The 22840-nt window shown below is 41.3% G+C and overlaps 2 protein-coding genes across 2 annotated transcripts; one reads left to right on the top strand and one right to left on the bottom strand.

Annotated features, from left to right (window-relative positions):
• The first annotated feature begins 6016 nt into the window (after positions 1-6016).
• hgd (homogentisate 1,2-dioxygenase) lies at positions 6017-13739 on the top strand. The gene is made up of 14 exons (XM_080514951.1): positions 6017-6153; positions 7286-7357; positions 8007-8095; positions 8182-8287; positions 8423-8482; positions 8577-8668; positions 8790-8824; positions 8949-9028; positions 9324-9423; positions 9970-10094; positions 11836-11940; positions 12097-12223; positions 13011-13192; positions 13286-13739. Exons 1-14 carry the CDS (start codon positions 6139-6141, stop codon positions 13427-13429), a joined length of 1332 nt encoding a protein of 443 aa, XP_080371077.1. The 5' UTR covers positions 6017-6138; the 3' UTR covers positions 13430-13739.
• A 1083-nt stretch (positions 13740-14822) lies between these two features.
• On the bottom strand, positions 14823-16970 carry ndufb4 (NADH:ubiquinone oxidoreductase subunit B4). The gene is made up of 3 exons (XM_080515424.1): positions 16781-16970; positions 15820-15963; positions 14823-14965 (listed from the first exon to the last, which is right to left on the bottom strand). Exons 1-3 carry the CDS (start codon positions 16955-16957, stop codon positions 14903-14905), a joined length of 384 nt encoding a protein of 127 aa, XP_080371550.1. The 5' UTR covers positions 16958-16970; the 3' UTR covers positions 14823-14902.
• Between the last annotated feature and the right edge of the window lie 5870 nt (positions 16971-22840).

The following is a 22840-nucleotide window of genomic DNA, read 5'->3' on the forward strand; positions in this document are numbered from 1 at the left end:
TTATTTTCCTTACATCAGCCAAACTATATTCATGCATTAAAATATCAGAATGACAGCTTCACATAAAGCCGTCTCTCATTCTGGAATAGTGTTTTGGGTTTTATTTTTCGTACGTGTGTTCAGTGTAATTGAACACACACACAAGACACAGGAGAAATTGCATACTAAATACCTCTAATGCAAAGACATGCACATGCAGCACATAAACATAGATGCGAAACACACAAGCAGTAAAATCCTTTTGACATCAATAATTGGTAAATCCTCTGATTAACTTGTGAGAATTGTCCTTAGAGTGCTTAAGTAATTGTGTTTGTGTGTGTCCTTTTTATTGCATGCACCCCCTCTCTTTAAAGCACATCTTTATAACCAAGCAATTCCAAAGCAATTTTCTCTGTGGGAGGAGAGTGTAATTTTCTATTCTGTGACACTGTGATGTGTAAGAAACTGGGAGCTGGTGCTAAAAGGTGTCTGTGGTGTGTGTCTTGGTGTGGGTGTGAGCCGCTTTAATGGCCAACGCGGGGCGGGTGGCGATGATGGTGAGCGGGTGCATGTCAGTAAGGCCATCATTTAATGACTCCCAAATAGTGCCCTCCTCGTTAAAGCTATCGTCCTGGAAACACGAGGCTGTGAACCAGGAGAGCGCCACACGCTGCAACAGTCTTTTATCTTCATATTAAACCATTTGCATAACATTACCGCGATGGATAAGATTCAGGAGACTCTCAACCTACACAGGGAGAGACAGAGAGAGTGTGTACTACATGTCCTTGCAAATCTAATCAGCGTTAAATGGAGCTGTCAAATGCTTGTGTGTGTGCGCGTGTGTGTGTGTGTGTGTGGCACTGGATGGCTCATGTCAGGAGTCATTTAGCATTAAACTGCAACGGTATGTAACAGGGCTGCAATTACAAAGTACAAGAATCCAGGCTATTTCTTGTGAAATGTGATGTCTTCATAAGGCCTTTATTAGCCAGTGATACATAAAATGAGGCTGGGTGACAACAATTCATATAACAAGCGCACCTTCCTGTCCTTCACAAAGTTGAGTTTTCATGCTTTTTTCCAAACATGGTAAACAAATTGGACTTGTTGTCGCTGCTCACCACAATACAAAGAAGCAGTCAATTAGAATAAATTACATTACTGCCATTTTTTTCCCTTCTAATCGCTCATTCAGTTTGCAATGATGCTTGAATTTTGCGTGATATCAGCAGCCTAACAAAAGACTCAATTTCAAGTTTGGTATAGGCACATCTATCCGTACTCATACTGTATAAAGAGGTTTCTTTCTTCTGCTTTGTGTTTGATAGTGAATGTGTGACAGCTGCTTTTCCCTCGCTCAAAGAAGAATAAAGAGAAGATGAAAGAATCTCATTACTGAAGAGAAACAAGAGCAGGGCAGTCTGCAAGCACACTCTAATTAGTTGGTGCTACTTGCTACTGCCTGATTAATTTAATCAAACGTACTGTTGATCTATATATACCTACCAGTGTTTCACCCATCCACGCTCTGACTGTCTTCTCATGACCTTCACAGCCTATTGGAACATTGCTTCAATCCTCCTTTAAAGATACTAAACTAATAGGAGATTATATATATATACATATCTTGGGTTTGCTGGGAAGTTAAGAAACAAAGGTATGAAAATGCATACAATATTTTTTCTCAAAGGATAGACAGTTCTTTTTTTTTATAAAGGTCTGGATAGGTTTACAGGGGAGATTTTCTGAAAATGTAAACTGAAATATAATTGCATTTCCTAAATGTCTTCCTCTATCTGCCTCCTTGGTATGTGTAAAGCAGGTGAAAAATATAGAGGGATATTTTATATATTTACCTTAGAATGTCAGTATATTTTTTTTTAATCTATACCATATTTCAGGTGAAAATAGTGACTCCATTATGTCAACAAACACAGACAACAATGTTAAATTTGAGGATTTGCAGACTTTCTACGACCTACATGGGACACCTAAATATAAAATTAAATATAATATTAAATTACTCAGATTTAGTCCCACAATGAAGATAGACCCCCGAGTTTCCAGGGTAGTCCAAATTATAGATAAATAGACAAGTGTAACTTCTGAAGTGATACAGACCAAACTCCAAATGTCTGTTTGCCCCATAAGTTGCTTTTGGAGATGAGATTTCTGTTTTGCGTTCCTTAAATATTCTACATAAGTAAAGTTGACTTTCCTTGCATTAGAACCTTCTTAGACACATGGAGCTTTCTACCCACTGCCTTGTCTGACAACTGTTTCAGTTGCAGGCCAATGATAATCCAGCAGGATAATGACCCCGAACACAAATCCAAAAGCACCTAGAAATAGTTAGAAAACAAAGAGAGGACTTTTCTGAAGTGGTTTTTATGGGTTCTGATCGAAATCCTGTCAAGCAGCTACAATCCTCAATTCTGTCACGGAAACAAATAAACGCCTGACAGATGTAGTAGTCTCTTTGAGAGCTATAAAAACTACTCAGGTTAGTCCAGATTTCACTTTATTTTTGTTGCTTTTAATCCAAAATTTGGTAATAGAAATATACATTTTGTTTGACAAAAGTCACAGTTTGATCAAATCTGAAAACAATAGTGACAGTATTTGTTTCTCTGCATGAGCTTTGTAAAGTACAGCCAAGACTCACATAGCCTGAACAGTCATTGTTTTGACAAAGTGGCTCTATAAGATGGGGGGATTATGATAGTTCTGCCCACGTCTGTATGTAGTTCAGGAAATGATATCCGCATAAGCGGAAACATGTTTTCAAGTGTATTGTGGGTGATGTATTGCAGAAGTTATTGTGCACAATGGAGATCTTAATGCGAGCTGATTAGATAGTGTTGGTCATGTAAAAGGTCATGCACACCCACAGTAGCCTCACACAAGTGTTATTTATCTGCCCATCAGAACAGACATGGTGCTTGATTGACAAACCCAAGACTCTTCCTGTCGCTCTCTCCCTTCTGAGGGTAAACAAGTAGCATCCTTACAATATCGCTTATGCAATCTCTATGGATTCACTTCATGTGAATTTGAATAGCGGGCCATTCCTCTTCTACGGTGCTTCATTTGACTTACGATCGTGTGGAACTGATTCCAGAGTGTTGCCACAAGTAAGGACAGGTCGCTTGTCCTTGACAGTTCAAACGCATTCACAGTCGCACCCAAGTCAGATTGGAGATGCCTATTACCCTAAATTAATGTTGCATGTACTTACGGGAGGAAACCAGGATACCAGGAAAAAAAATCCAGGCACGGACGGGGAGAACAGAAATGCCCCCAAGCACAGACTTGAATCAGACACGCTCATTGTGAGACAAGAATACTAACCGCGATGCAGTCATCTGCGTTCCCATCAGGCAAATTTATCACGAAATAACCCGTGTAGGCCCACAGAATATTGAAGGAAGATAACTCAACAATTAAATCTCTCAGATGGCCAGATGATTTCAGTTTCATAAGTTCACAACTCTGATGCAATGTACGTGTGTTCGTGTAGCACAAAGAAACAAACAATGCTTGCTGCCTGTATGGCTCACAAAAAAAAAAAAAGGATTCAAGAGGACACTGATTGTCTGGCAAGCATCACCCTGAGCTTTTCCATGTATCTCTCGCTGCTTTGAGTACTGCTTTGCAAAACTCCAGTGATGTTCATTGTATTAGGGTAGTGGGATTAGGCTGGAGAGTGAAACCTCTTGCAATAAAACCAAAATATTGTGCATGGCCAGATGCCTCAGCATGCTGTGTGTGTGTGTGTGTGTGTGTGTGTGTGTGTGTGTGTGTGTGTGTGTGTGTGTGTGTGTGTGTGTGTGTGTGTGTGTGTGTGTGTGTGTGTGTGTGTGTGTGCGCGTGTGTGTGTGTGTGCGTGTGCGTGTGTGCGCGCGCGCACGTGAGAGAGATTGCTTGTTTATGCATACGGGAGAAAGACAGTGCCAGGTGAGTGTACCATTTGCCATCAAACCATTGAATTCAGCAGGCATCTAATAACAAAGCATTTATGGCCCACTTACGCATGCATAGACATAACTCTCAGTGCGTAACAGCGGTGTCTCTCTCCCGTCTTCCTGTCTCAAAACACACAGGCCCCATCCGGATTGGACCCAGACATTCTCGGATTCTATCATCAGACTCTGGGATGAAATTAAAATCGCTCATTTTCTTTCTCCATACAAGGAGCAGATCAATTTCCGGAGACTGGGACGTGATATTTTCCTGCCATTGGGCTTTCTCGTCTTTGGCACAGCACCCTGACTGCCTGCCAGCGGGAGGCCCGGCTCTGCCTGCACGCCTCGCCGGAGAACAGTTACTTCTGCCGCGGCGAGTTTATTTGCGCCTCGCTATGAGAATTGCCATCATTTACCCTTCCCCAACACCTCCCCAAGAAAGAGAAAAGAAATAGACAAGCAGGGGAAGCGAGCCACGGATAAGAACAGCGAAATTGATTCTTTTTGATACATGCTGCATGGGGGACATTAGGTACACCTCGTTTGACCACCTATTTCCAGAAATGAACTGAATAAATTTTGCGTGAAGTAATGTATAAGCCTTTTAGAGGCCTTTTGTTGTTGTTGTTGTTGCTGCTCCAACTATAAAGAAAGCACACAGAGGTTATCCAAGTATAGACTAACTCTGGATTTAAGAGAAGTGCATTAATTATGTAGCTGTACGGTAATGATTACTCACTTTACATAAAACAACAAGTCAGCCTGTGTTAAGCGTGACAAAATCAGAAACTGATGAACCATCAAGGAGCCCTGGAAGTGGAGCGCTGCTGTCCCTGCCATTCCCCATATGCAAACACAAAACTGCACTTTTTTTTTCCTTCTTCTCGGGAAATGAAGGATTTTTGAAGTGAATGCATTAAATACGCCCTTTGAAAACACAAATGTTTGTTTTCGTGCAACGTGAGCACGAGCACGTAGTCATGTTTGCATGCGGTTTGGCCATAAGGAACAATCTGTGATTCATTACGTTATAAGTAACTAGTTGATTGGATTATCTCATATTGAACAAATTGCTTTTAACAGCATGCGCTATTATTGTTGATGCACCTATATTTTCTTGAGAAATCGTAAGATAAATAGAATATGTATACATCATATGTTTATTCCCGTTACAACAATGCAATGAAGGCAAACTAAAATGATGTCATCAGCTTTAGTGGATGAGTGTAACTGCTCTGACAGTTGCAGGTGTATAGATGAAGACCAGCCTTCCCGACTTTCAATTCCTCTGTCGTGACGCTTTTTGACCTTTGCATGCCAACAGCCGTTAACAATCGATCACTCTTCTATACAATTCATCATTTCAGGGTCACAGGGCAGAAGAATTGATCCAAGATAACAATTGGCGAAAGCAGGTTTCACAGTAGACGTATTCACATTCACACCTGATGGCAATTCAGGGTCACCAGTTCACCTTGAATACATATTTTGTGAAGGGACTTCTCTTATATGCACTGAACAATGAAATATTTCAATATAAAATCCCTGCTGGTGTCTGACATCAGCCAAATGGATGGAGCATGTAATCTTCCATGCCTGAAAGTTGTAAGTCCTTTTTGAGTTTTAGAATGTACTGAGGTTGTATTACATCTGAACTGACAGTGAAGAGAAGATATCTTATCCCTCCTCAATACAGGCCTTGTAAGTGATTAAAAAAAAATCACGCCTATGTTTGATTTCATGAAATTAGCTATTTTTTATATTTAAAACAATTCTGAGGTATAGCTGGTAAAATGCAGGTCCATAAATATTACCTGCATGTTGTGCTTTAAGGCTTAGTCATGTTTTCCATGCAGGGGCTCTGACTGGCCTTTGTTTGCTTAATTTTGGACCATCCGACCTGCGTGTCCTCTTTCTCCCTCCCTCTCTCCCTCCCTTCCCCCCTCTCTCCCTCAGGCCTCCTCTGCACCCAGCGGTTGCGTCACGGAGGAGTCAGTCAAAGCCTAATTAAACCCAGATTGAGAAACAGTATAAATCCAGCCCCCTTTTCAACTGGGTCTGCACTCCAGCAGGCCTGCGTCCCGAAGTGGAAAACATCAGGAGTGAAACAGGAGGAACAACTGCAAGTTGCTTTGTAGCCTTTGAGAGACTGAACAGCTGCGAAGGTGAAGTTTGAACTGAAAACAGAATGTCTGGACTCAAGGTAAGAACAGGATTCATTTGAACTAAATAGGTAGTCATCAATGTTTGAAGCCTGCAGCCCGTGTCAAGCACAGAAATTTAAGGATCAACTCTTTATTGAAGTTTTGCACAAGTTTGAAACTTCCTATACTGTCGCAAATGAGTGTAAATCCTGCAAAGTTAAAGTTTTATCTGTCAGGATGCAGAAATCTGCATGGCGCAGGGTGAGAGGAGGGAGGCGTTCCCTCCAGCCAATCAGATCACAGCATTCAGTCTCTGCCCAGATGTTGTCTGACAATCTTCAACTTCACTGAGGTTTCTTATTTCATTCAAAAAGTTTGAGTTTGATGTGTAAAAGGTGTGAATTTAATCATAGTATAGTTTTCTTGTCGCAGAGTTATGGACAATAACTCCTATTACACATGTTTGCATTTGTTTATTAAAGTTTTTAACCTTTGGTAACACATTATTATCATGACATCTGCTGAATTATTACATTGTCTAATATGATCATATTGAGCCCAAAACTTGTGGATTAGGAACATGTATTCTTTTGTATTTTTTTTCTTGCATGGATATTGATTTCTTTTTTTATAGATGTTAAACTATGTGTCCCTTGACTCATAAAATCATCCAAAGAGAAAAAATCTAATTGTTGTTTCATAAAGAAAATGCTGTAGCTTTGATCCAGCTCATACGGTTCATGAAGATGCACATATTGAAACTATCCATGTCCATTAGTGCACTTTCTGCAGCCCAACAATGACTCAGCAAGATCTGTTTGCATTGTGCCAAGTTCATGTTTTCCTGTGGCAGAGGGAGATATGGCTGTTGTCATAATTGACATATTGATCAAAAAGTACTGTGGAGGATCCAAGTGTAATTAGCCTGTTTCTCTAACACAATAACAGAAAAATAATGGATGACTGCAAGGGGGGAAATTTGGTATAACTGCAGTTTGTTTTATGATAGATCTAATGTGAATCAATATGACAACAATTAACAAAAAGACAAGCCTTAATGACAAGCCTTCAAATTTAATTATAACCAGCATGAACACATTTATCCTGCATCACAATGAAGCCGCATGATGTATTTTTTATTTTTCACTTTAACTTGCCTTCCCTTGAGTGTGAGATGTCTGTCTGTTTTAGTACATGAGTGGCTTTGGGAACGAGTTTTCCTCAGAAGACCCTCGTTGTCCCGGGTCCTTGCCTGAGGGACAGGTAACACACACACACAAAATCATTTACACATTCATCCAGTGTTTTATTTCATTAAAAGTATTGCAAAATCATATCATGTGCATGAACTGTATAAATTCTTATTTTAACACAACAAGGATTTTAAAGTGTATACTTTATTTGTTTGACATGAAATAACATGATCTGGTGGTAGGAGACATCTGGATCATCATCTGTTATAAGACTGCAACATAATTAAATACGTATAGTGTCATACAATTGAGCTTTTTGTTTACTACAATCCATTTGCCACTTAAAAAAAAAAAAAGGTGCACTCCTGACTGATAGCAATGACATACAACACAATAAAATACAATATCCTACATCTTCTATATCGCTTCATCTAATTCAAGAGACTGGAGGGCTTAAGCCATTCCTAGCTGACTTCGAGGCATAAAGCAAGGTACATCCTGAACCATCACAGGGAAAACACACTCATATTTACACTTCTGGACAATCGAGAGCCACCAGTTAGCCGTAAAGGCTGTTGGAGGAAACCTAAGAAGCCGACACAGAGAGAACATGCAACCTCCACACAGGAAGGCCCCCCCAAGATGCCTTTGATTTGTATTTGAGAGTACCTCTGTTCTGGTTCATGGAACATTAACATGATGTGCATGCATTTCTACAGAACAACCCCCAGGTCTGCCCGTATGGCCTCTACAGCGAGCAGCTGTCCGGCTCTGCCTTCACCTGCCCTCGTCCGGCCAATAAGAGGAGGTGCCTATCCTATATTTAGACATTGATCTGACGTGAAAGACTGTTTGGCGTTATGACCGAACACGACCCCTTGTCTCGTTCCCTAGCTGGCTGTACCGCATCCTCCCGTCTGTAAAGCATAAGCCTTTTACCCTGATGCCCTGTGGGGACGTGACCGAGGACTGGGACGAGGTGCAACCGGATCCTAACCAGGTGAATCAAAAGGAGAAGTGAAATGAACTAAACCTGCCGACTTAATGTCTAATATAGAAGCCAAATGTGGAAATCGGCCTCCACAGCCTTTATAAAGTCTTTAAAGTATCTGAATACATTATGTTTCTCTCACAGCTGCGCTGGTTGCCATTCACCATCCCGAAATATATGGAGAAGAGAGTCGACTTTGTCTCTGTAAGGTTATCTCACTTGTAGATATTTTTTGTGGATATATATAGTTTAAAGCAAAAACTCTTACACTACATGTCCATTCCTTCATGTGGCTCAGGGTCTCCACACTGTCTGCGGTGCTGGAGATGCTAAATCTCGCAATGGCATTGGCATCCACATGTACACCTGCAACTCCTCCATGGTGGACAGGTGAGGACGTAAATGCATCCAGATGTGTCCCACAAGGCTGTAAATACAAGCATTTCATGAAGAAATATGAAAATCATTGTTGTGTCTTGACAGTGCTTCTAAAGTTTTTGCCTTTCTGCAGGTGCTTCAACAACTCAGATGGAGACTTTCTGATTGGTGAGGGAAAGGGTTGTTGATGTTTTGTATGTCATCCCACATAAGAACAATGATAGTTCAATCCTCAGTCGTTCTCCCACGAATTTGATCCTTTTGTGGCTCTTTTCTCTGTTTGTGTCTGCAGTCCCCCAGCAGGGTGAGCTCATGATCACCACGGAGTTTGGGAAGATGATGGTCGAGCCGAACGAGATCTGTGTCGTCCAGGTGGGTTGTATGTTTTCCCTCTTGCCCCTGCTTTGCACAAATATCCACATCGTCTCTGCCGCCACATCCCACTTACCATATTTAGAAAGACAATGATGTGTACTTTCCCAAAGTGAACTTAAAACATATAAAAGAGGAAAGAGCTTTTAAGCCACAGAAAGCCTGGTCACCAGAACAGCGGCACATGTGTTTTTCCAGACACGTCAATCCATGAATCTCAAGTCTCCTCCGCAATGATACGGCCAAATGCACAAAATTACCTCTGACAACCACTTTTCTCTTTTTTTTTTTCCAGCAAGGGATGCGTTTCAGTGTTGAAGTGTTTGGAGAAACCAGAGGATACATACTGGAGGTGTATGGAGCCCATTTTGAACTCCCTGACTTGGGACCTATTGGTTAGTGTCCGTACAGTTAATGTAACAATCCTTTTTCCCGAAGCAGCGCCGATCTCCACACCTTTCTCCGTGATGCCCGGTTGTTGTGTACAATGCTGACACATTTCTCCACATTAGCATTGAAACTCATTCTGTCTGCTTGAAACTAATGACAATCCCCTGACTTTCTAGTGCCTCTCAATGGATTATAATGAAACCTGGTACCTATAAGCAAAAATTATGAGGATATTAATTTAATATTAATTTGAACTGTTATGGGTCTGTATTTCGCGCCAGTTTGGTTTTTTTTTCTGTTGCCTCTGCACTTATCTGTTAAAATTCCAAATTGAATTTGTATTTTGTAATTTCTTTAACTTGTCTTCCTTGATTCCATTGCATCAAATGATGATCCTTAAATTCAGACCATACCCTTGACATATACAATTGTAGGTCAGTCAACCTTTATCTCGGTAACTCAAACACAGCATTAAGGTAAATAATTAGCTTGTTCAAGTGTACCTTTTCCTCGTTGCCGTTCGCCAGCATTTTCTACCTTCTGTGTTGTAGGAGCCAATGGTCTGGCCAACCCAAGAGATTTCCTGTGTCCAGCGGCCTGGTATGAGGACCGGACAGTGTCCACTGGTTACACTGTGATCAACAAGTACCAGGGGAAGCTGTTTGCCTGCCAACAGGTGGTTATTTTGACATATAACTTTGAGCATACTCCCTGACAGGAAAGCACACATGCAGGCACACTTGCCCTATTACCTTATTTCGGTTTGTGTATGCTTCAATAAACACTATCTAACTGCCACCGACACTAAAAGGAATCTGTCCAAGTGAAGTATATGATCCATTAGCTGCTCCTGCCAACTGAATTGCCATCCCTGATGATTTAATATTGAAGCCTTGGCTGTTATCCATTCAGCAGGTTTCCGCCTCGGCTCCCTTATGAGTCTTAATCACTCATAATTAGTTAAGGCATTCTGGAGCTACAGACAGTGTACCTGTGAAGCTTCGCTTTGTAGGAAAAACCTTTTCCAAGTTAAACATTAATTTCACCATATTTCACTCGGGGAATGATCCTCCCCCTCCTGAAATGTCCTGTTGGGTGCATAATTGGATCGACACATAATGTCTGACAGGAGTTTTTTTTTTTTTTTTTTTACTGAGACATGAGGAGGTGGGAGGAGAGGTTTGTCAGGGGCGGGGGTTGAAGGGTTGTAACCGTGGAAACCGTGTCAAACCACACTGTTATTATTCACCGTAAGAAGTGCTCAAGGGCAAGATACTGTCTCTAATTTTGAGGCAAAACAAACCCTTTCCCCTCTTTCTCACTGCCTCGACCCGAGCGTCCGCCCTCGGGCGTGCGCTGTGGGTCAGAGGCGACACGCTTTTTATCGAAGAGTTCACTGTTCCCCAAGCCTGGAGATCGAGGCTACAGGGGTAGGAAAATAAGATGGGGGACACAGGCCTCATCTCAGGGAAGATGCTGCTGCTCCTTTCTGGTCCTGCTGTTTTGTTCCCCTGCAGAGTGCTGAAATTGCTCAAATTAACTTATTATTTGCTTGACTGGGCCAATATGTTTGTGTTTTGTGTGCATGTGTGTGCAAGTGCTTGCTCCCAACCATTTTTTCCCCCTCATTTTAATCGAATGTAGTGGAGTTATCACAGATGAATGTCCAAGAAATTACCTGCACTGGGTTTCCCAAAGGCATTTTTTTTTTAATGGCAACTGCTCAGAAAAGAGGGAGTGTTAAGTTGTTTTTTTGTTTTTTTTTTACTGATTATTTGCAATGCGATGTGCATATGCATTTGGTTTTGCATATATTCATGATTGTGTGCGTGTTTGTCAGTTTTTATTGTTTGTGTGTATTAAATGTTGATTTGTGGAAATGTGTGTGAGCCTGTGTGTAGGGAGTGTGGAGGTCAGTATGGAGGCAGCTTGAGTTGTAATGAACTATATTGATTTTAGAGGTGCTGTTGAATGTCTTTCTCGCTGTGACATTATCAGAAAAGAGAAACTATATAAAATTGCTGTGGTTTTAACAATCAAGATAAAGAAATATCTCTGCACCCACTGCCGCCTCCCCCCGTTAACTGCGCTGCTGCGAGCGTCAAAATGCTCAAAGTTTGGGAAAGTTTGATTGTGAAGCCAATTACCCCATAATACCTGGAGCCTCGTATCACAAAGAACAGGGGGAATGAAAGAGAAGAATGAAAGAAGCGCACCCTCTTTCACAATCAACCCTTTTCATTACGCCCGTTTTTTTTCTCTCTTTATGTCAAGAAGTACTCTCTCTGGGAATTTAAGATTACAAAGACATTATTCATTGTTCCTTTTTTCCCTGTGAAAAGCTCAATTTAAAGTCTTTTGTGTTTGTTGCTTGGGTAGACTCCTCTTATTTGTTTTGTTGTGCGCTCTGTGCGTAGGATTTCTCGCCGTTCAATGTGGTTGCCTGGCACGGGAACTACACGCCGTACAAATACAACCTGAAGAACTTCATGGCTATCAACTGTGTGGCCTTCGACCACGCGGTAAGAGTCATGGTCATAGACATGCTCCTCACACTTTACAATTACAGCATCTTTTCTGTCATTTCGCTCTCTCTTTCTTGTTTAAGGCCACTGCAGTTGAATAATAGTTTACTAATTGTTGACTCAAACTGTCACACATCTTCAATCTTCCACTAGGACCCCTCAATATTCACCGTGCTGACTGCTAAATCCACCAGGCCAGGTGTGGCCATCGCTGACTTTGTCATCTTCCCCCCTCGTTGGGGTGTGGCAGACCACACTTTCCGTCCACCTTACTACCACCGTAAGACACACACACACACACACACACACACACACACACACACACACACACACACACACACACACACACACACACACACACTCCACTAAGATCTCAATCATCCACGAGGACTGTCGGAAAAGACACATACACAGTTGCACACGGCAATCAGTTCTATCGTCACAATTCCATTTTTTGTTTGTTTCCATTTTAAATTGTATTCTGTGAACTTATAACATAAATGAAAAGTTCACTTCCCTCATATTCATATCAAATCAATGTGTAAAAATTCCTATGTATTAGATTTAATACACACAAATTCAAACACTTTTTGTTCAACAATATTTATTTTAGTTTCAGGTCAGAAATGCAGGATCTCGACACATCAGTATGGTCCAAAAGATTAGATGTTTTGCTATTTGTTTTTACTTGAAATTATGTGTATCACAATTTAAATTATAAACATGTCTCAATATGTTCATGTATATAAAGTCACTTCTCAATGATATTATATTTCTTGAGATCTGTTGCTGAAACATCTGATTTTGCATGTCAGTTAGAATTATTACATCAAATATCCCTCGCAAGGGTAAATACATCAAATAAACTAAGCAAAATCATCTTCAAGCTAAAATGCCCTTTGATCCAGCCAGGTGAGGACAATCCACCTGCTCATCGACTCATTTCACTGGATTGAGGCCTTCATGTGATTTCACCAAGGATCTATAACGCCATCTAGTGGAGATGAGGGTCACTGCTCACTCAAAGTTTAGTGCTGTTACACCGCCTCCCTTGTTGGTCACTATAGGGAACTGCATGAGTGAGTTCATGGGCCTGATCAAAGGGCACTACGAGGCCAAGGAAGAGGGTTTCCAGCCTGGAGGGGCCAGCCTCCACAGCATCATGACCCCACATGGCCCGGACACCGAGTGCTTCGAGAAGAACAGCTCTGCTGTGCTCCAACCTGAGAGGGTGGCTGAGGGCACCATGGTAAGGAAGAAAAACAAACAAAAAACCCCTGAAGGGATTCCAAGTCATCGCTGTCAAGAATTACAACCATTTCATGTTGTATCTTTCCTCCAGGCTTTCATGTTCGAGTCGTCCTTCAGCATGGCGGTGACCAAATGGGGCCTGCAAACCTGCCAGAGGCTCGACAAGAGCTACTACCAGTGCTGGGAGTCTCTTCGCAAGCACTTCAACCCCAAATGGAAAACCAGCCAGCAGTAAACAAGCAGTGGCTTGAAAGAAAAGTCTGCATGCAATTAAACAAGCGATTATAGTAATAATTAAACAAACAATAATATCCTTATATTACTCATTAAAGTGTAAACATCCTCAGAAGTGAATGGCTCTTCTCGTTGTTATTCAGTTTCCTCTTTTCCTTTTTTATACAAGTTCTATACAATCACAGCAGAATATCTATTGTGCCAACATGCATCATATTCAAAAGGATATCCCCCATCCAACTTACATATTTACATTGCAAGTTATTTTGTAATTTGTCCATCTTTTAATTTCATTCTAAAGTATTTATGCTATATTGAATTAAACACTATAAATATTTATTGTGCCAATTGTTGACATACATGGATTTCTTTGGTTGTTTTGTGAATTTCCTATAATGGCATAAACACTAATGTACTTCAATGAAGAATCTCCCAGTTATCTTAACTAATTGCCACATTTATTTTAAAAATATGAAAAAGTTGATACTCTTTATGCCCGTATGTTTTTAAGCCATTAGGTCTTGTAATTCATATTTAATAAATAAAATATATTGTATTATAAGACACGTGTAGTCCCTCTTTCAGATGGAAAAAAGCCCATTTACAACATGTTTAACTACAAATAGAGAGATATTGTGCAATTGGGGCATTTTAAGACACTTTTGACTAGATATGATTATGTAGTTGTCAAGTAATTTTATATTGAATTTCAAGTCATGATGTATACAAATGCAACGCACCACCTTATGGTTAAAATGTTTCTGACAAAGGCTTATCTCATACGATTCATTAAAAAATTTAAGGCAAACATATTACTCATATTGTTAATAAATTGCTTTTGGACCACTATTAGCAAAATATAATCAGTGAAAAAAAAAGGTTCCACCTGTTAAGACCCCATGCATACCTGTCATTTTCAGTGGCTAGAATTAATGTATCCACTCATATGCCATCGTCCTATAACATTGTCCCAAGTGCACAGCGTGTCCACGGTGCTGTCCCACTTACCATTTATGAGGTCGTCTGACATTCTGGTCCAAGTTTGGGAAGCCATTTCTGAAATGTTTTTTTTTTTTCCAGTCCCAAAAATAAGCTCAATAAGGTCAATTGGAGTTTTTTTCCCCTCAAAATTTCCAGAGCATGAATGTGATCATGTGTCTGTTGTTCTGTGATGGATGGTCCTGGCGGTTGTGTCTTCACCCAGGGTCACATTAGAGTGGCTCAGGCCCTCCGTAAGTACAATAAGTTGATATAAAAACTTGCATCAGGATTCCACTTCTGCTCTGAGAATTGATAAATATATGGTTCCAGTATGTATTTCTGTGTATAGCATCTATATGGCAAACAAATCCTACTTGTTTTTTTTCTCCCACCATTAATTCAAATACAAACCGTGTCTTGACAATATATCTTTATTGTATTAATAATAATTACACGCACTGGAACATACAGGAGCATCTTTCCACGCCGGAGCTCACGATGACAAATTGAACTTGCGCTCGAGGGTTCCGTTCATAATCTTCGCCTCTTTTCTATCCTGTAAAACACACGACACAGATGATGGGTTAGTACAGTTTCCATGGCAACAAAGTCATACCACCCAAACCCTCTCTCCACCTTCAGGACATTTTCTCGACTGCATGTTTTTGGAGTGAGCATGAATGATATTCACCCCAACCCCCCCTCTCAGCAGAGGGGGAGATGAGCATGATAGCCCAGCGCTGTGACAATTGCACCAAATTCTTGCTAGAATTCCAATTGGCGAGGATTTAGAGGCTAAATCTCCATGACAATGAGGATGAAAAATGAAAGCAGGCACAGTTTCAAACGAAACATTCAATTCTAATGTGAATGAATCTGTGTGTGTGTGTGTATGGGGGGGGGGGGGGGGGGGGGACCAGATCAACTGAACTGCTACGAGGAAATAAAAGGTGCCCAAGTGTAACTACATGATTTTAAATAAGGAAAAAAAAAGAAAAGAAGTTACATTTTACATGGTAAAATATAAATGTTCACAGGTGAAAACTGAGTTGCATCTAGAGATTTCATAGATGCTCTCATTACTACTGTGGCAGTGTCAGCAATATATAGGGCACACAGATGAATTATTAAAAAAAAAATCAATTCACCAAAACTTTGTTCAGACACTGATATTTCTAAATTGCAATTATATCAAGGGTATTGTACTATTTTCTCCTCTTACCTATTGTTTTTAATCTATCTTGGTACAGTCTTTATCTTGTTACCATGTGCCACTATATGGTACTATGATATAAAGATTAAAGTTGTGATGCTTCTCATGCTGCTTGAGGAGACACAGTTGACACAGGTCATTCAATAAATGCCCCCAACAACAATTGAAAACAAAGAAAACGTCATCTGGTGTCGTACCCGGTCCGTCTTGAAGATGTAGTAAAGGGCAAAGAGAGGAAAAACCCCAAACATTGCACCAAACAGAGAAGTCCTCTTTGTGGCTCTAAAGTGTGGGTAGGGGTTGGTTCGTGCGTATACCCATTGTGTCAGGGCATTGTCTTCCTGGAAAAACACAAGAACAGGACATAATTTTTATTTGTTTTCACAGGTAAATTGACTCCTTCCATAAATGCAACAGACTCAATCACGACAAAGAAAACAAGGACACAGAACTGTTGGAAGCGTCACTGAATAATAAAAGTAAATAAGCTTTGTACTGAGCAAAAAGGACAAAGCCAAGCGAAGAAGAGCAGATTCTAAGTGGAATTTCTCGGACATTGCTTCCATAGTTTGCCAATTTAACTCTTGCATAGTATATAGATATGATCTCTGACAATACCAACACATTCTCACCCACAGCATATCGAATACATCACACAGTAAATATAGCTTCACTAATAGAAGGATTGCACAGGGATGTGTTCACCCAAATCAGAAATTCAAGTTGAAATACGGAACGTGACGTCACAAACCTTAGCCTTGTTTGTAGCATTTGCTGTAGACAACGAAACATTGTTCCACGCATGTAGGGACGTTCACCCATTTTAAAGAGGTTCTCAATTCCAAACTAAATCATATGCACCAAGAAAAGCACAAAAATGCGACTAATCGAGGCTTTTTAAAGAGTAAAACCCTGAACGGGACGTCGGTTCTGATATAGCTGATCGAGTCCAGAATCACTTGCTCGCTGGCGAATGACAATCAAACGAGGTTTAGGTGACTTTCCCAATAAGAACTAACCTTAAAATTCAGATGGAACATAACTCCTGGTGTGACTTTAGACCATCTCTGTGCAGTGTTTACCTCCTAACGTGCCACCTTTAGCACTCAGCCCTCTTCAAGGGTGACATTGCTTGCTAGCCTGCTAGCAGCCACTTACGATGAGCTCCTTCCTGAGCGGGTTGTTGAGCTGCAGCTGGTACTGCCTCTTCAGGTTCGCCTGGATGGCGGTTCTTGCCTCATCCGCGCGCCTCTGATCGGGCGACAGGTTGAAATACTCATTTGGATCCAACGTTCTGGGCCGTGTAGCCAAGGGCGCCTCTTTGTAATCCGCCATGATGGTTCAATGACGTCAGGAACGGAGGGCGGGGGCACACCACAGACGTCAGTAAGAGGAGACGCCGCATACGCTGCCGCGGAGCAGGAAATTCGGCGGCCATCTTGTTCCGGTCGTCAAAGCACGTGAACACAAACTGGCAGGGGCAGAGAAGTCAAGACACCAGAGCACCGTGTGGAGCACTTCTGGACAAATCGAAGGACGGTAGGAAGCGGGGCCCGGGGGATTAACTTTCACGGGTAAGATGGAACATTAATATTTTTGGGATTTTGCAACTATAAACTTCGAACACCTTTCCTTAACCCCGTGACGTCATATGAACTCGTGAAAGTCTCGCGTTGACTGGCCTGTGCGTCACCGTGGCAACAGCAAACTTTCAGCCTCACGAATAGAACACACAAAAACACCCACAAAGATATGCCAGTTGACAGCGATGATGACTTTAGTCATGAGAAAGTTTCTCTTGAAGGAGAATGCAGTTCAAACGAGGGGGGAGAAGATTTGAAGGCCCCGGCAACGGACATCCAGGACCGGGCCAAAGCTTCAGCTGCAAGAAGCGTCAACACGACTATGGTGGCTTTCATACGCACCTTTCTCTCTCAGATGGGCATGACAGAAACACTGGACTGCTTTCAAACGGAGTGGATGGAGGTGACAGCGGGGGGGCTGGTGGATCCAGAACACGTCACTGTCGCACCGGACGTGTACATTGACATTCTGCGCTTGCAGAACCAGCTGATGAACGCCCGACGGGAGAGAGAGGAGTGCAGACAGGCCGCGTCCGCTTCCGCAGAAACACTGCAGAGAGCCCACAAAACCAGAGACTCCCAGCGGCTGCAGCACAAGCGTGTGGTCCAGGAGAAAAACAGGCTCATCGAGGAGATGAGGAGGCTCCAACTGCAGTGCAACAGCGATACACCTGCAGTGCACCGGATGAATGAGAAATACCAGGCGGCTGCGAAGCAGGTCATGCAGGTGGCTGCAGAGAGAGACAAAGCACTCGGACAGATGGACAGTCAGTCTCCTCAGACAGAAGAGCCCAGTGTCAAACCATCAGCCACTCCACTCATCCAGCCAAGACCCCCAACAGGCCCTGGAAGGCAGTCTGAAGGGAATTCAGAAAAACCTACCACTCCTTGATGTTATTGACATATCAATAAATATCAATGTCTGATTTCCTCTGCTCATGTATCATTGTACAACACACCTTTGATCCACAAACTATTATTAATGCCAGGATGAACGCGGCTTGCTACACAAATATTGATTACGAAGAGCAGCCACAATCTCAGCGTGAAATCAAATATGAAACACTAAATCCCTCCATAGAAACCTTCGATGTGATGCTGGTTTTCCCATTTATGCCTCAGATCCATTTCCAAAATGGGAAACGGGACATTGGCTGCATTGTCAATACATGTCTAAATTATTTTACACTAATAAAAACACAGCCTAACTGCAAGCCTTGTAACAATCTGCATGCTGTTTAGGTACATTTTACTACTGTGGGATTATGTTTGTCACTGAAAATCTTAACAACTTATTGTTAAGATACTCATATTATGGCATAAACATAATATGTTTTGTTAAGTGAAGACATATGCTGAAAACGGTTATGTGCAATAGGATAGAAATTGGGTTTTTTGTTGTTGTTTTTTTTGTTTGCCTTATTGTTATTGAGCCTTAAAGATACTGGCTCAGGGCCCCATTTTGAACTTTGCCTGACCTGGTGTAATGCCTCTGGTGATGTATCTCGGGTGCGTCCTGCCTTTGCCAATACTCAGTTGAGATTGGCTCCAGTGCCTTGATACCCTGAACATGAAGTGCCATAGAAGATAGATGATGTCACAAGCCGGCATTCAGTTTAGATTACACAATATTTACATTCACAGCACATTTTCTTTTGCAAAAGTGAAATAGGCTAAAGCATTGCTGGGATTTATTCTGTGAAGAATCCCATAAGAGTACAAATAACCAACAACAAATAGAAGATTCCAGAGGAAATGTTATGTGACTGCTTCTTGCTGCTGATGCTGATCCTTTGAGCTCAGCATCTCCATGGCAACAGGCGGACTCCCCAACTCCACCTGAACTCAAACTGGGGATAGATTTGCAAGAGAGGTGGCAGAGCTCACCACTGGACCCTGCCTGACATCACTTCACTTAGTTTTGTGTATACTGTTATATACAATATAGGCACAAGGGGGCATTGTCCAGCAAGATATAGTTACACACAGTCAAGAGCAGAAACCTGGTGACAACATCCAAAGTTAAACCTGTAGAGTATTAATGTGAGTTCTGTTCATAATAAGAACACATTTATTTTACATTACAACCACAGCAACGGTAGTTCCAGCAGTAGCAGGGTGAGGTATATAAGTAAGAATCTCCTTCATATAGAACATGAACATTCCAGGGATAAAGTTGTGTTATCAGCTAAAGTTATGTGCAGGGAAAGTACACCAGATGTCTTCGCATTTCTGCATCACATTTCCTCATGTACGTTATTCTCTTCCAGGAGGTGGATGGAATAAGAATTTACTGAGAGATTTCAACTTGCGAGTGACACACTGTCACAAGAGAAAACGTGCCAATTTTCCTTTTCACTCCACCAGGGTGATGGATTTTAAGGGAAGCTGAACTGTTATATACCTTGTCAATGATATGTCAGGAGTATAACAACTGGATTATGCCGTAAACACGGCAGATATGATGATGTAGCTTCTTAGGCGCAGTTCTCTTTAATTCCGGACTCCATCCTTGAGCAGTGGAGTGGTTCAGAGATGCTGAGAGAGCGCTTTGATCCCAGGAGGCCCGGGTGTAGCGACTGTGCGTGTGACCAAGTGATTTATTGTCCTCTCAGGACCCTTAAAGCGCCACCCTCTCTGCAGTTTTGAGACATTCATTTAAGACTTTGAAATTCAGCGTGAGACCACACTTCAATGCAGAGAGACTCAAATGAAATATTAATATGTATGTGCCCTGGCTCGCACCCATAGACCTCTTGGGCTTGAGAGCTGAACTTTCTGGAGTTTTCAAGCTGTGGGCACAATAACCACAGATTATTTTTTTTGTTTTCCCAGTGTGTCGGCCCCCATACCGAGTTAGTCTCCTTCGATGAGCATTTTATTCTTTATCTGTGATGCTGACTGACATTTATTTTTGATGTGCTTATTGCGCAGAATCTTTGACAGATAACAGAGAGATGAAGATGAGACAGAGCTGCACATTCAGTTCCAGACTGGGAGATAAAGACATGATTTCTATCTGCTGCCTGTGCTACCTTGCAGGACTTTATCACTCCCAGTAATCACAAGCTGTTTTGTGCCACTTTATTCTTCTTCTTCTTCTTCTTTTTTTTTTTTAAAGAGATTGACTTTGAAAATGTTTGCAGGCTCTGATTCGAACCACAAGTTGAAATTACTTTTCTCCTCACTCTTTACCAAACACCCCCGAAGAGGTTTGTAGACATAGACAGTGATCGGACATGTTATGCTGCTCCTTGTTGCTTATACAGTACATATTATTACTTGTCCGTGACACTCCATTATCCTGGCACCCTTGAGGAATGTAACTGAGGAATGTAATGTCCTTTTCCACCCGTTTTCATCTACACAACATAATTGTAGCAGTTTAGGGCTTTTGTAATTTCCACAAATGGTTTCAAAGTTAATGAAGTGGTGGCTGCAGGCAACAGTGAAGCAATGCCGTATCACCATTTTCCTCCCTCTCCATTCACTCTCGCCACAGCTCCACGTTCAGACAAATGTTTTTGCACAAGCTGTATGGAGAAGTTTGTGACTTTGTGGCTTCATCTACAACAACAGCCTGATTTAAATTCTTCCTCCACCTGCTGTATCCCCAGTGCTGTCGTCCTCAGCTCCTCTCTCCTCTGACAGCCCTGTCCACTTCACATCCCAAGATAACCTTTGTGTCAAACTAAAGAGATCCAAGCGAAGGGACGTCAATTTCCTTTTAGGCCACGGGCCACAAAAGCCCAGTTTGATCTCAGCGAATAAAGCAAGAGTGAAATAACCTATAAATCACATCTCCAAAGTTTTCCTTTTGTTTTAGTACCAAGAGGGGGAAGCACATTTAACCATAGTCATACAAAACCTAAGATTAAACAAAAAAAAGGCAATCTGTACTTGTGTTGCCGATGTCTGTAGTGCAAAATATCACTTTGAACTTCATTGAATTACTTTGTATTGAAAAATATAATGACTTCATGCTTCCTTTTTTATTTTATTTAAATTAAATTTCTTGAAAGATTTACCTGCCACAGTGTTTCTGTTCAGATTGATATTGGTTTTCTCGGTCATCTTCCGGTCATTTCTCACGGCGCATGATTTCTGCATCATTCAGAATGCATGCTTTCACAATAAGTCTTTAATGCCACTATGCTAGGTTGTCTGGTCTTGGATCTCAGTGTTATGTTACATCTGCTAAGCCTTAGGGAGTTAGATTAGATACAGCTAATAAGAAATTGAAATGATTGCTTTCAATTGTATTTTATACACATTTCAAGGTCATCTTGTGGACCAGGTTGGACCCTCTGGTGGGCTGTTCTTCAGGTGTGGGCTGTTTTTAAAAAAAAAAGTTTTCTTCAGCAATTTTGGCTCAAGTAGAAGCAGATCTGCTTCCCAGCATTTTGTTTCCCCAAATGCATATCCTGTTTATGTACCGGTAGGTGAATTTTACAGTGCAACTTATTCAGCAAGACTGTTTGAATCATATCACCAGCCCTTTGAAAGTATGCTTTGTCTTCCTATTTTGCAAAATGTGTTCTTAAAAACAATTCTCATTTTCATTTAATCATCCCTTCTCTCTGCCGTGCTGTTCTAATCTATATCTATAAAATTGATTCACTCTGTCAGTGAGTATTCCTTTCTTAATAAATCAGCTTTCACAGATCTATACAGTGGGCAGCAGGTTAAACTCAGCAATATTTTATGCTTCAATGGACTATTCAGGGCAGAGATTGGCCCGTGGCAGTGACTCAGCAGGCATCCATCAACTTCAAGGAGAGTTACACAGACAAATTGCCAGGTGACAAAATTCTGCATTTCTCATTCAGGTCTGTTCGTTTCAGCACCCAGATTTTGTGTAACTTATCAAAATGTCTGTGATTATACTCATTCAGAGTTGAAAGCCACTTCTCTCCTTGTGAATGACCAATAATGAAGAATGTAGAGACACCTGCCAAGACAATGGTATCCAGGATCTTGTCGCTGGCATGGAAACACTTTCTGGTTATATGGTGAGTTAGGTGCTATAAATGAAGTCACCCCCCCCCCCCCCCCCCCCCCTCCACTCCCCATGAAACTGGAACACATGAATTATTTTTTTAATTGTTTGTGTATTATTTAGGCTACGCTGCCAATAAAAGAAAAAAACCCCATTGTGAACAATTCAAACATTTTGCTATAACGAAATGACATGTTTGAAACATGTCAGTTTCTTGGATTCAATTCCATATAAATGTATTTTCTTGTTAAGGGATTAAGATAGCTCGCCTACCCTAATCGAAATAACATCCATGCTGCGGTACTTTGAAAGTCACGTGTCAGTTGTTCAATTGATTCAAAACAACAGTGTTAAACCAGTTTAAGGGACAGAAAACTGATTTTAAAGCTTGCAGCAAATATAGCATCGAGTTAACCCATTCATTTTGCACGGGGCAACATTTTCTTTTTTGTTGTTTATTCATAAACACAAAAATCTCTCCATTGAGATGTTTTCTCTTTGCTGTCTGAGATATACCAAGGGCAGGTTATCAGTCCATCACGTCACTAACAAACAGACAATCACCCTCTGACATATTCAAAGTGAGAGAATCAGCTTCACCGTTGATCCAATTAAACGGTGAAGAAAATCAAGCAG

The sequence above is a fragment of the Blennius ocellaris genome, assembly GCF_963422515.1.
Source record: "Blennius ocellaris genome assembly, chromosome: 19".
Taxonomy (NCBI): Eukaryota; Metazoa; Chordata; class Actinopteri; order Blenniiformes; family Blenniidae; genus Blennius; species Blennius ocellaris.

Excerpts from the sequence above, each read along its gene's own strand:
- hgd (XM_080514951.1), top strand. Across the intron at positions 8,288-8,422 it reads TGCAACCGGATCCTAACCAG|CTGCGCTGGTTGCCATTCAC; the intron begins GTGAATCAAAAG and ends TTTCTCTCACAG. Across the intron at positions 12,224-13,010 it reads CCGTCCACCTTACTACCACC|GGAACTGCATGAGTGAGTTC; the intron begins GTAAGACACACA and ends TGGTCACTATAG.
- ndufb4 (XM_080515424.1), bottom strand. The coding sequence starts at position 16,957 with ATGGCGGATTACAAAGAGGCGCCCTTGGCTACACGGCCCAGAACGTTG. Across the intron at positions 15,964-16,780 it reads CGCTCAGGAAGGAGCTCATC|GAAGACAATGCCCTGACACA; the intron begins GTAAGTGGCTGC and ends GTGTTTTTCCAG. Across the intron at positions 14,966-15,819 it reads ACATCTTCAAGACGGACCGG|GATAGAAAAGAGGCGAAGAT; the intron begins GTACGACACCAG and ends TGTGTTTTACAG.